The 13,632-nt window shown below is 36.5% G+C and overlaps 2 protein-coding genes across 4 annotated transcripts in view; one reads left to right on the forward strand and one right to left on the reverse strand.

Annotated features, from left to right (window-relative positions):
• Positions 1–13,632, reverse strand: part of LOC131044884 (phosphatidylserine decarboxylase proenzyme 3) — a 265,342-nt gene that overhangs the window by 40,232 nt on the left and 211,478 nt on the right. The gene's annotated exons all lie outside the window — the stretch shown is intronic.
• Positions 1,192–3,793, forward strand: LOC131043866 (uncharacterized). The gene is made up of 6 exons (XM_059219821.1): positions 1,192–1,453; positions 1,566–1,798; positions 1,892–2,044; positions 2,188–2,588; positions 2,714–3,113; positions 3,218–3,793. The coding sequence occupies exons 1-6, from the start codon at positions 1,215–1,217 to the stop codon at positions 3,730–3,732; spliced, it is 1,941 nt and encodes a 646-aa protein (XP_059075804.1). The 5' UTR covers positions 1,192–1,214; the 3' UTR covers positions 3,733–3,793.

The following is a 13,632-nucleotide window of genomic DNA, read 5'->3' on the forward strand; positions in this document are numbered from 1 at the left end:
ACGGCGACCTTGACCCAGGCCCGGACGAGTCACAGGGTGTGACTCGCCTAACTCGCCGAGTCAGCGAGTCACCCTCTGACTCGCCGAGTCCGAGGGTCGTGACCCGGCTGGCGCTGCTTGCAAAAAGTGGACACAAAATTAAAAAAAACACAACACAATTTTATTATGTTTTGTGCCATTTGCCTTTGTTATAACCCTAAAAGGGATTGCCATTTAGTTTTATGAGTGGAAGAGAGGAAAAAAGAGAGGAAGAGAGGAAAAAAGAAAACCATAGTTGTGCAACCAGTAGACAGGAAGAGGGGAAAAGCTAGCACAAATCACATTGGGGCAGCACTACAGTTGCATTGAGAGCATCAAGGAGCTCATTTCAAACACTTGTCAACAAATTTGAAAGAGGTAAGTGTTAATTTTTGTTGATTATGTTGGTTTTTTTTCTATATTTATGGATTTTTTCATTTTTTTGTTATTTTTTTTTAAACTTCAGCTTTCCAAATCTATATTGTTGCTTGCATACTTCAATGATTCAATCACAATGACATAAATAGAACAATAGCATAGCAAACCCTAGACTTTTTTTTTTGAAAAAATTGTATACATGTATTTATAATTTTTTCTTAAAAAAACCTAGGGTTTGCTGATTTTTTTGAATTGTTAATTTCTTTCTTTGAAATTTGAAAATTTTCAAGAAAAAACACAATGCACAAATTAGTCTTTGCTGATTTTTTTTAATTAGTTTAAAATTTAAAATTTAAAACTTTGTCAAACACAATGCTTAAATGGTGATTTGTAAAATTGTCTTATTGCAGCAGCCCTCACGTTTTGAAAACAATTTTTTTTCCTAATGGCTCATCCTAATCCTCCACCTAGGAAACATGGTCAAAAAGATGAGGCATGGAAATACACTGAAGAATTTTTTGGTAGACAAAGAAATCAAACCAAGTGTATGTTTTGTAAGGAAATTAACCATGGGGGGGATAAATAGATTAAAATATCATATTGCTGGCATACGTGGTCATGATACTGAGCCTTGTGACAAGGCAACTCCTGAAGCAATTCGTTTTTGTTACGTCTTATTAGAAAACTTTGAAATACATAAGCAAACAAAAAAAAGACAAAGAGAGGAGTTATGTCATATTGGTTCCCCTCCACCCACATCCGCATCTAGCTCCGCATCCACAGCTGCATCCGTAGGTTGTGTTGGAGAGGGTTCTTCTATGCCTCCCTTTCGTCCTAGTGCTTCTGCTAGTGCCAGTACTTCTATTCCTACTCCTAGTCACACTTTTGGTCCTAGAGTGCGAAAATCTAAGATAGACAATTTTTTTGTACCACGCACTACTCCTGGCGCACAGCCCTCGCTTGAGAGCATGTCTTGGAACAAGGAGGTCCATGATGCAGGAAGAAAAGCAATTTGCAAGTTTTGGTACTTCTGCAACATTCCATTTATTGCAGCCAGGTACTTTTTTATTTGATTGTTTTAAATTAAAATTTAAAATTTTATGGTTTGAATTTGAAAGTTGAAATTGAAATTGAACTTTTCTTATTTAATCTATTTCAATTTGTGATAGGTCTTCTTATTGGCAAGGCATGATTGATGCAGTAACCATTTGTGGGCCAGGGTTTAAAGCCCCTAGTGATACTGAGTTGAGTGGCCCTCTCTTGTTGGAAATGGTGGAAGATATGAAAGTTGACCTAGAAGACCACCACCAATCTTGGAGCCAGAAGGGTTGCACCATCATGACAGATGGTTGGACTGATAGGAGGAATAGAACACTCCTAAATTTTCTTGTTTCCAGCGGAGGTGATTGCTCATTTTACTTCTCTATATGCATTGTGATTGAAATTGAATAATTTACATTCTAATTTATTGATAATTAATTTGTTTTATTTTCAGGATCCACCATGTTTTTGAAGTCCATCGATGCTTCCTCACATGTCAAAAATGCGGCATACTTATGTGAGGCCATTGAGGAAGTTATAGATGAGGTGGGGGAAGAAAATGTGGTGCAAGTGGTGACGGATAATGCAGCAAGTTATGTTGCTGTAGGTAAACTTTAAAAGTTTTCTTTTGAGTTTTAAGTTTTAACTTTTAAACTTTTCAGTTTTTAACTTTTAAATATTAATGGTAAAATTTCTTGATACTTATAAGTTATCACATCTAATTCTTTAACTAATTTAAAATTGTTGCAGGAAAACTTTTGATGGAGAGGCACCCAAAAATCTTTTGGTCTCCATGTGCAGCCCATTGCCTTGACCTCATGCTGGAGGATATAGGTAAGCTTGGATGGGTGAAAGAATGCGTTGAAAGGGCCAAGAATATATGCAAATTTATTTACAATCATGCATTGGTCCTTAGCATTATGAGGCAATACACGGGGGAAAGGGAGTTGGCTCGTCCTGGTATAACGAGATTTGCCTCAAATTTCCTCACATTGAAATCCTTGTTAAAATCAAAGGCATCTTTGAGGCGCATGTTTGTTGGTGAGGAGTGGACTTCCTCATCCTATGCTACGACCACTGCAGGGATGGATGTAGTAGATTGCATTTTTGATGAGCCAGGTTTTTGGATCCCTTGTGCAGAGATCGTGCAGGTAATCTTATAAATTTATAATATTATATGCATATTTTTGTTTTGTTTGCATTGTGCAACTTTTCAATTTTTCTTATTTTCATGCACACTTGTGAGTTAACTATTTTTGTTTAACATTATTTGCAGGTCACTGAGCCCCTAGTAGTTCTCCTACGAGTTGTTGATGGGGAGAAGCCCACTGTGGGCTACATATATGAGGGCATGGATAGGGCCAAGGAGGCCATTAGATCCATATATGCTGGAGTTGAGGATAAGTATAGGCCCATTTGGGACATAATTGATAGAAGATGGCATAACCAACTTCATAGGCCCATCCATGCAGCAGCTTATTACCTCAATCCATCATTTCGTTTCCGTGCTGATTTCAAAGCGGATGAGGAGGTTCTTAGTGAGCTATATTCAGTAGTACAACGGATGGTCACTGATACCACATCTACACTTCTTGAGATGGATGCATTTAATAATGCATCAGGGGCAATCTTTGCCAGCCAATTGTGCAAAGAGGGTCGGACAAAATTGCAGCCAGGTAGAAAATTCTAAAGTTTATGACATGCATTTTAATTTTTCATTTTATAATCTACCTTTAAAGTTGGAAATGAGACTAATGTTTTTTTCTTTTCCTTATCTCAGATAGATGGTGGCAAATGTTTGGGCCTTCAACCCCAAACCTTCAAAAAATTGCCATCCGCATATTGAGCCAGCCGTGCAGCGCTTCTGGATGTGAGCACAACTGGAGCATGTTCGAGCACATCCACTCGAAGAGGCGAAATAGATTGTCTGTGGAGAGGTTGAATGATCTAGTCTTTGTTCATTACAACCTCCGTCTCAGGACCAGACAGATTTTGGACGATGACTCCTCTCCGATCACTCTAGAGGAAGTCAACCCCGAGTCCGATTGGCTCACTGAGTCCACCGATCCAGTCTTCACTGATGAGGACCTTGAGTGGGTTGACCAGGCAGACAGAGAGGCTGAGGCTGCGGCTATGGCAGAGGAGGAGGATAGAGCACGATCAGGCACAGCACCTATGGCTACTCAGACTAGCACATCACAGGCAGAGACTATGGCTACTCAGTCATCCAGGACCTACCTTAGACGCCTTTGTAGGAGGCAGATAGACGAGGCTGAGCCAAAGCCTGAGCCATAGACTTGTTTTTTTTTACACTTTACAGTTAGATATATGTTTGGGAACATTTGTAGTCATGGATTTTATATTATACATTGGACAACATTTATAACTCTATATATCTATGTTTTCTAATTCCTTCAGCTACAATTTACATTTCTACGCATGTGATGGATGTATGTTTATGTATGTGATCAAATTAGCTTCTATTTGATGATGTTATAGTGTCTTTAAGCTTAATTCAATAATGGGTGTATGAAACAAGTTTTAAATAGTTAAAAATCTCTAAATTTCAAGGGTTTTCTTATTTTGCCGAGTCGTTGCCGAGTCATTGCCGAGTCCGAGCCGAGTCACGAGTCAAGTCAGCCTTGCCGAGTCAGAGCCGAGTCCGAGTCTAGGAACTATGCTTCAAAGAGATTATGGTGACAACAGGGACATTGCACATGTCTTCACTTGGGATCCAGGAGTTTATTTACAGTCAAGATTGCTTGGGGACAAGCAATTTTAGGAGGGGCGGACTATAATGTCCCCGTTTTAGCTCGTTCCTATTCTTGAGTGATTAGCCTATCATTATGACCCTCATAGGCTAATAATTGTGGATAGAGGGTCTTCAAAGGCAAAGACTTGGTTAATGGAGGTTCTTGTCTTCTCTACAATTCGGTTTGTTCCAGTTTGGTCTTCATTTGGCTCAGATTGGACTTCGTTTGGCTCAGATTGGACTTCGTTTGGGCTCAGTTTCATATACTTACTATTTATAGTAAGTCAATGAATGTTAGAGAGGGACCCTTACTATTTTTAGTAAGGAGGTTGGATGCGCTGTGGATGCAATGGGTTACCTCCTAGAGCAGACGGAATTGAATTATATGCATTATTATGGAAGTTATGGCATTTTTATTATGATTAAAGTTGTACTTTAATAATAATAATTAATTAATTAATTTAATAATGCACATCATTTAAATATCTAATTGACTTTATTATGAGGGGGTTATTTAATGAATTATGAAGTCAATTATTTAAAGTGCATTTAAGTTATATTGGGGGCCCACTTTAAGAGATGATATATCAAATGCTTTAAAAGTATACTTTATTATAAGTGATAAAGTGTTATTTAAAGGGAGATTTAAGTGTTAATAAAGTATACTTTATATTGTGCACCAAATGGAGGGAAAAGTAAATGAAATTAAATAAGATGAAGCCAAATGCAAATTAAATATCATATAAAGACATTTGAAAAGGGATTTCATTCATTTTATGAGCATTTGATAACTTGACATTTATGATTTCTTGGCATTTGGAGAAGGCAAACCCAAGGGTTTCTGCATTTCTGCAAATCAGGGCATTGGAGAGCATAGTATCTTCATTGTGACAGCAACCTGAGGTGGTGAAATATCTTTTGAGGATTGCTTTTGAATTGGTTGTAACCAGCAGTCAAATTTGTGCAAATTGGAGGAAGATCGATCAAGGTTTTTGAGCAGATTTTTTGTGAAGTGCAGAATAATTATGGGGTTGTGTTAATTCAACGCTAGGCATAGTAGTTACAAGCCATACAGCCTTTTTACACTCAGTCGTACTCTTTTCTGCGCTATCCGTACTCTTCTAGAGGTGAAGCGAATATTTATGAAGGTGGAGAAGTTAATTACTGCAGCAGGTTGGAATCTAAATCAGACCTAGCAGTGGCTGCCAGCAATCAGGTTTTCATTTAATAAACTTCATCCTCCATTTGGAAATGCATTTGGTTGTAAGAACTGTTGAGCAAGTTCAATGAAGGAAGGAGAGGTTGCATGATAAATGTTTGTTATAATGCCTATGGTTATAATCTTCATAGATAGCATAACAGTTTGCATGCCAGCTGTTTGAGTTAATGTCTAGTTGCTGTAGGTTCATATTTACATTGTGTGGGTCATCTATTTGCATTCAAAAAAGACAAAGAATAGCATTTACATCTTACTTATTCAATTTAATGATCATTGCAAGCCTTCAAACTTCATTTACATGCATCAAAAGTAATTGTAAACCAAACTGAAGTTAAAACAGCAAGTGCAAATATTGTATGCAAAGTGTTTGACAATATTCCTTGGAGTTCAAATAAGCAAAAACAGGGTCAGATTGTCAAGGGATATTACACTTTGTGGCCCCTTATTGTTGCCTAAAATCTTCCACACCATTGGAACTTTTTGAAAACCAAACTTAAAACATGAAATGACTTCAACCTTTAGCACAAATCCGATCCTTAGATGGAATCACCATTGATGGATAAGAGGGATTTTGTCCTCAAATCCAATTTGGAAACTAAGGGGGGTTTCATCTTTTTAGATCTTCTACACAAGGGTTTTCATCCTTGAATGCTTCAAACTCCAAATTCAAAGGAATAACAAATTGACAAAAACAAATGATTCGATTTGAGTAATGCCCTTGTTGTATAGCTGCCCTCTATTTGAATTTACTTTTCCCTCCAAGTATTAAAAATACAGTTTAAATTACAAAAAACACTTTTTGAATTACAAATTAAATTAAATGTAAAAAAATTTATAAGTATAAAAAAAGACCCAATAATAATATTTAAGTTGTCCTTTCAAAATTAAAGTGATTGGATCCACTAATATTATTATTAGTATTTCTCTTATTTCCTCCCTTAGCCTACAAGAAATAAAGAATAGGCTAGGAGTCCTCAATTAGCTCTATTTAGGCTTGGAAAGGGGACATGATATTCTCCAACTATATAAATCATAGTATGTGATCATAGGTCATTGAGTCAATCCAAACTCAGAATAATAGAAATACATCCACTTGAAGCCATTGCTAGAAAAGAATGTAACTGTTTTCATGATTAAAGAGTACAACCCATTCTACACTAATAGTGGATATATGAACATTATTCAAGTACTGAGGCATGCATCACTTTTGATCACCTTGCAATCTAAATGATGGTTGCACTTCAAGGGACTACACACTTACTATAGAACTTAATGTGATAGAATGGAAATTGAACAATATTGAAAAAAATTAAATCGCTAAATGATATGATTTTATTGCAAAAGCGAGGATATGCAAAGAGGGCATCTTTGTAGCAGATATGCATATCTTGAACTCTTGGTTCTTTGTAATGTCCCCTTCCTCAGCAATGACAACTTGTTTACCATTAGCCTATTCAACAGGTTCTTGTAGGCTAATGAGTAAGGGTTGGGGAACTCATTGGGGGTTTGGTGACCATTCAGTCCTACTAATCCAGCGATAATAGGTGTTGCAATGAGCCCAGTTGGTTAAGAACTTAAGAATTGCATTACAACTCTTTCTGGAGGGGTTTTAGACAATTTGTCCATTTTTACAATTTTTAGTAAGTGATAGTCTAGACACCGATTTGGTCAATTGGCAGTGTTACTATTTTGTGTAAGTTGGTAAATGCATTTGATTGTGTTATTTTGGTGATTAAGGTGGTCCAGGGGTATTATTTAAAATAACATTAAAGTAATAAAGTTAAATTAAATATTTAACTTAACGTTATTTAAATTAATAAAGTGACTTTATGTGGGCACATAGGGAGTTATAAAGTGTATTTTAAAATATCAAATAAAGTGATTCCTAGGGTGGACACTAACTTATGGAGACAAAAAGGGATTAATTAAATTAAATTAAATATTGGAAAACCCTAAAAGGGGCATGGGCCTTGGAGAAGAATAAAAAGGCATTCTTGAGCTCATTTTCAGTATGTATGATTTTGGATTTGATAATAGAACTCTGCTAGATTTAACTTGTTTGCCCTTTGGCTTTGTGGGGATGAAAAACTTCATAGAGAACATCTTCTTCATCAGTAAAAGATCTAACCTAGAAGATTGATTAGTGGTTTCATTCAGGGATCACATTTGGGCTTCAACTAAGATTATTTTTGCTGGTTTCTATAGAGGATTCAAAGTGCAGATTTCAATGGCAAGAAGAGCTGAATTTTATTGAGGATTTGTTGTTAATTTACCTCCCATTGCCACTCGTACCATTCCCCTTGCTAGTCGTACAAGCTAGGAGGTAGCATGGGATTTTGTGAAGAGTGGTGCCTAGGGTTTTGGAGGATTTGCTTTTGCTTTGGAGGCGTCTATGGCTTATCTACTCAGTGACATTTTGTTTGTGAAAATAGATCTGTGATGTCCCCTTCTAGTTGACATCTGTCAGCTGAGTATATTAGCCTATCACTGACCCTCGTAGGCTGATGAGGTTGGGTAGAGGGTCCTCCAGAGTTTGAATCACCACCTTCAGAGCAAGCACTCCAGGTCTGGTCTTCGTTTGAGGTCTCCAGGACTCCGTTTGAGATACTTTCTATTTTTAGCAGTCCTGCTATTTATAGCCAGTAGGTTGGGCAAGGACAGATTATGGTTTGGCAGTCTCCAGTTCAGACGGCAGGCATTTCTGATGAATACTTAGAGAGATATTAATATTTAATTATTTTTAATTAAATATTAAATGGCGAACTTTAATGTTTTAATGTTTTAAAAGTCACTTTAAGTTATAACTTAAGTGAGGGTCTATTTCTCATCAGATGGGGCCAGTTTTGTTAATTATAGTCTCAGTCGTAACACTCAGCAAAATAAATCCATCTCCTTAGTTTTATCAACGCACATAAACTAAGTCTATCATTTGCGATTTATTTAAGATTAAATTTAGTTAGTATTAACTAAATTTAATTGCTATGCTATAGTTAATGCATCGTGGAGTTTATTAAAGGAAATGATCGTCAGTGTAGAAGGATCGTGGCTCCACACTGGGGTCACGACCCTATGTGGAACCACGTGGTTCCACATAGGATCGTGACCCCCTGTGGAGGCACGATCCAATGAAACAAAAGATATATATGCGCTACCCTCTCCATTGATAACATATTCGACAGGAGAAAACAATATACTGTGATCGTTAGTAAATATAATCGTTTACTTTTCATCTGCAGAGGCAAATCGATAAGACTAATAAAATCGATTTTACATTCCTTATATCCCACGCTAAAACTTTAAACTAGTTGTCTCAAAATTCTGATTGCTCAGAAAGTAATAACAGTCTATTTACATTTACATGGTATCAGAGCCTAACTACTTAAGATCTGAATAGATTGAAAGTGAAATTTACAAAATTGAAGAATTCTAAAATGGCGAACACAATCAGATTCGAGGACAGACTTGAAGGAGCAGCAAATTATGTGGCTTGGAAAGTCAGAATTATGATAGTGTTAAAAGAGAACAAAGTAATCAAATTCATAAAAGAAGACAAGCACGAACCTGAAGACGAACCTGAGAAAACTATATGGAATGAGGGAAATGATAAAGCTGTAAAAATCATGATAGATGCAGTAAGGGATCACATAATACCACTTATATTAAAATATGACAACACATATGAAATGTTCAAAACCCTTGAAAGGACGTATGAAATAAACAATCCGAGCAAAACCCTAGCTCTAAAAAGACAGTTGAACCACATAAGTATAAATAAAGGTGAAACAATAAACTCATACTTCATGAGGATAGGTTCACTCGGAGATCAACTGCAAAAACTTGATTATCATGTCGAGAAGCAAGAACTATTAATGATTACCCTAGACGGATTACCTGAATCCTGGGAATCATTCAAACAAGGCATAAATGCAAGGGATAAATTCACAGAATTTGATCGACTAAGGGATGACTGTCTCCTTGAAGAATCAAGGCAAATGAAAGGGGGAAATCACAAAACTAAAGATGAGGACCTCCACATTCTGAATACCGACTCCCATAAGAAAGGCAAGAAGAGAAACTTCAAGAAGAGAAAATCCCATCATGGGAAAAGCTTTCATAAGAAAGACATGTCAAAAATCCAATGTCATAGATGTGATCAGTACGGACATATGTCATTTAATTGTCCTGACAAAGTAAAACAGCAAGCATCATTCGCCAAAGTAGAGAGGAACACAGAACTTGAATCTGAGAAGTTTGTATTATATTCAGCACTATCAAGTCAAGCTTCAAACAAGTCTAACACTTGGGTGATAGACAATGGATCGTCAAGACATGTCACCAGATTCAGAGAATTACTAGACTCAATGGAAAAGGGATCAAATGAAGAGGTAACAATAGGGGATGACTCTACACATCCTGTAAAAGGTGTCGGGACATGTACAATCAGACTGAAGTCTGGAATCTCAATCCATCTCACCGGGGTACTATTTGTACCAGGCATCAAAAGGAACTTAGTCTCTATCTCTGCACTTGAGGACGACGGATATAGAGTCTCATTCATAGAAGGAAAGGTAATGGCATGGCCAAAAACGGCCACCTTCAAAAGAGCACAAGTGATTGGTTACAGACAAGGGCACCTATATGAATTGTGTAATGAGCCAAATCAAACCTTACTTCATGAAGTCATAGATCAAGCAGAAATTTGGCATAGAAGACTAGGGCACCTACATTTTCGTGCTCTACCCTCTATGGAGAAATTAGTCACAGGACTACCTAAACTAAAGCCAATTCATTCAGATGTTTGTAAAGGATGTGCACTAGGGAAAAACACTAAAAGCTCTTTTCCTTGCAGTTCTAGAAAAACTAGAGTACTAGAACTAGTTCACTCTGACTTATGTGGGCCTATGTCTGAACCATCACTAAGAAACCCATTATACTATGTAATCTTTGTAGACGATTTTTCTAGGAAAACTTGGATTTATTTCCTTAAAAGTAAAGAATCTGAAGATATTCTTAGGAAATTTAAAGAGTTCAAATCTATTACAGAAAATCACTCTGGTAGGAAAATCAAAACTCTTAGGATTGACAATGGTAGGGAATACACGTCAGAAGTATTTAAAGAGTTTTGTAAAGATGCTGGGATTAAGAGGGAGTTCACTGTACCCTACAATCCTCAACAAAACGGGGTTTCTGAAAGAAAAAATAGAACAATAGTAGAAGTGACAAGAGCTATGTTGTTAGATCAAGACCTAGAAACTATACTTTGGGGAGAAGCCACTAATACCACTGTATACATTCAAAACAGATGTCCTCACTCTCATATTGGTGACAAAAATCCTAAAGAAGTCTTTACTGGAATTAAACCTGATATTAGCCATCTCAAAATATTTGGATGTCCTGTTTATATTCATGTACCTAAGGAGAAAAGAACTAAATTAGAACCTACTAGACAGAAAGGGATTTTTGTAGGATATAGTGAAACATCTAAAGCCTACCGAATATTCATCCCTGGTCAAAGACAAATAGAATTAAGCAGAGATGTCATATTTGAGGAAGATATAGCTATTAACAAAACAAGGAGTTCCATCACACTTGAAATCCCAACTAAATCAATTAATTTGGAAGAAGATTCTCTTTCTGAAACTCAGAGGGAGCATCTTGAGGATAACACCTTGGAACTTGAGAACACTACAATAGAGAATCCCAGGAAGAGACCACTATGGGCTACTAAAACAGTACAAGAAGCAGAATCCTTTGCAGCACCTAGAGGAATAGTTAGAGAAAGCAAAAGACCTTCAAAGTTTTCTAGCTATGTTACTCTAATGACAAATCTCATAAATGCTGAACCTTCAAGTGCCAGAGAGGCTCTTAAAAAGCAAGTATGGAAGGATGCCATGATAGAGGAATATCAATCTATCTTAAAGAATGATGTGTGGAAAATTGTGCCGAGACCTAAAGGAAAATCAGTTGTATCTTCTAAATGGCTCTTTAAAATTAAGCATGCTTCTGATGGCAGTTAAGAAAAACATAAGGCAAGATTTGTTGCTCGAGGCTTCTCTCAGAAGGAAGGAATTGACTATGAAGAAACATTTGCACCTGTTGCACGATACACTTCTGTCAGAACAATCCTGGCTACAGTAGCATCTAAAGGATGGAAAGTTCATCAAATGGATGTAAAAACTGCATTTTTAAATGGAACAATTGAAGAAGAAGTATATCTAGAGCAACCTGAGGGATTTGAGGTAAATAATGCTAAAACACATGTATGCAAGTTAGAGAAAGCACTGTATGGATTAAAACAAGCTCCCAGAGCATGGTACGAAAGAATTGACAGTTAATTATTAGAGATAGGTTTCTCTAAAAACATTGCTGATCCAAATCTGTATTTCAAAATAATCAAAGGTGAAATGTTGATACTCATATTATATGTAGATGACTTATTAATTATAGGCGAAGATCATCTCATTGCAAAATGCAAACAGGAACTAGCTTCAAAGTTTGAGATGAAGGATTTAGGTCTACTCCATTATTTCCTTGGATTAGAAGTATGGCAAAAACCAGATGGTATTTATCTAAATCAAGGTAAATACACCATTGACATTCTGAAGAGATTTGGAATGATGGATTGTAAGCCAATGTCATCTCCTATGGAAACAAACCTACATAAACTAAAAGAAGCTATAGCAGATTCCAAATTCGCAGATCCAACATTATACAGACAAATTATTGGATCATTAATGTACCTAGTCAATACTAGACTTGATATATGTTATGCAGTAAATGCACTCAGCCAACACATGGTTGAACCCAAAGAAATACATTTGGTTGCAGTAAAGCATATATTAAGATATCTACAAGGTACCTTGGACTATGGACTGTATTATGAACACACTGCATTGAACCTACATGAATACTCCGATTCAGATTGGGCTGGAAGCGTGATAGACAGGAAGAGCACTTCAGGATGCTGTTTCAGCTTAGGGTCAACTATGGTATCTTGGATCTGCAGAAAACAATCATCCGTAGCTCAGAGCTCCACAAAGGCTGAATATATAGCTGCATCCATGGCAGCTAAGGAAGCCGTATGGTTGAGGAAATTGATAGTAGGACTGTTTGGTGAAAGTCTGAAGCCTACTATCATTCATTGTGACAATCAGAGCTGCATTAAACTTTCAGTGAATCCAATTTTTCATGATAGATTCAAGCACATTGAGATCCCATATCACTATGTAAGAGACATGACAGAGAAAAGGGTAATAAGACTGGAATATGTCAATACAGGAGATCAGACAGCTGACATTCTCACCAAACCCCTAGCAAGAGTGAAAATTGATCACTTCAGGAGGTATCTTGGTATGGTTAAAATGTAATTGATGTCTAAAATTTATGTAAACTTCTTGGTCATATATTTGAGTATATGAAATATGTAACCTTTCCCTGTGTTCACTCCTAAAGGATGACGATTCTTTAGTTAATGAACACTTGTATTTTAACATTGTAAGGTGACGATCTTATAAATGTTTGAAAGATCATATAAACTGAAAATCAGACAATTTGAATATCAGTAATATGATAAGTTATAGTAGACATTATGTAAGCGGATTAATGTCAATGCACATACTATAACAGGGATGTCAAAGTGAGTATATCCTTAGTATCACATGCTGATACTTAAAACAAGGATATCAAAGTGAGTATATCCTTAGTATCACATGTTGATACTTAAAACAGGGATATCAAAGTGAGTATATCCTTAGTATCACAGGCTGATACTTAAAATTGGATATCAAAGTGAGTATATCTTGAGTATCACATGATGATACTTCACACCTAGGTGATGTAATTCTCATGAGATTAGTGGTGAGCTAAATTAAGTTTTAGATCTATACTCCTAAGACTAAGAGGGAGTGTTAATTATAGTCTCAGTCGTAACACAGCAAAATAAATCCATCTCCTTAGTTTTATCAGCGCATAGAAACTAAGTCTATCATTTGCGATTTATTTAAGATTAAATTTAGTTAGTATTAACTAAATTCAATTGCTATGCTATAGTTAATGCATTGTGGAGTTTATTAAAGGAAATGATCGTCGGTGTAGAAGGATCGTGGCTCCACACAAGGGTCACGACCCTATGTGGAACCACGTGGTTCCACATAGGATCGTGACCCCCTGTGGAGGCACAATCCAATGAAACAAAAGATATATATGTGCTACCCTCTCCATTGAT

Source organism: Cryptomeria japonica, chromosome 1 (genome assembly GCF_030272615.1).
Source record: "Cryptomeria japonica chromosome 1, Sugi_1.0, whole genome shotgun sequence".
In the NCBI taxonomy this organism is placed as follows: domain Eukaryota; kingdom Viridiplantae; phylum Streptophyta; class Pinopsida; order Cupressales; family Cupressaceae; genus Cryptomeria; species Cryptomeria japonica.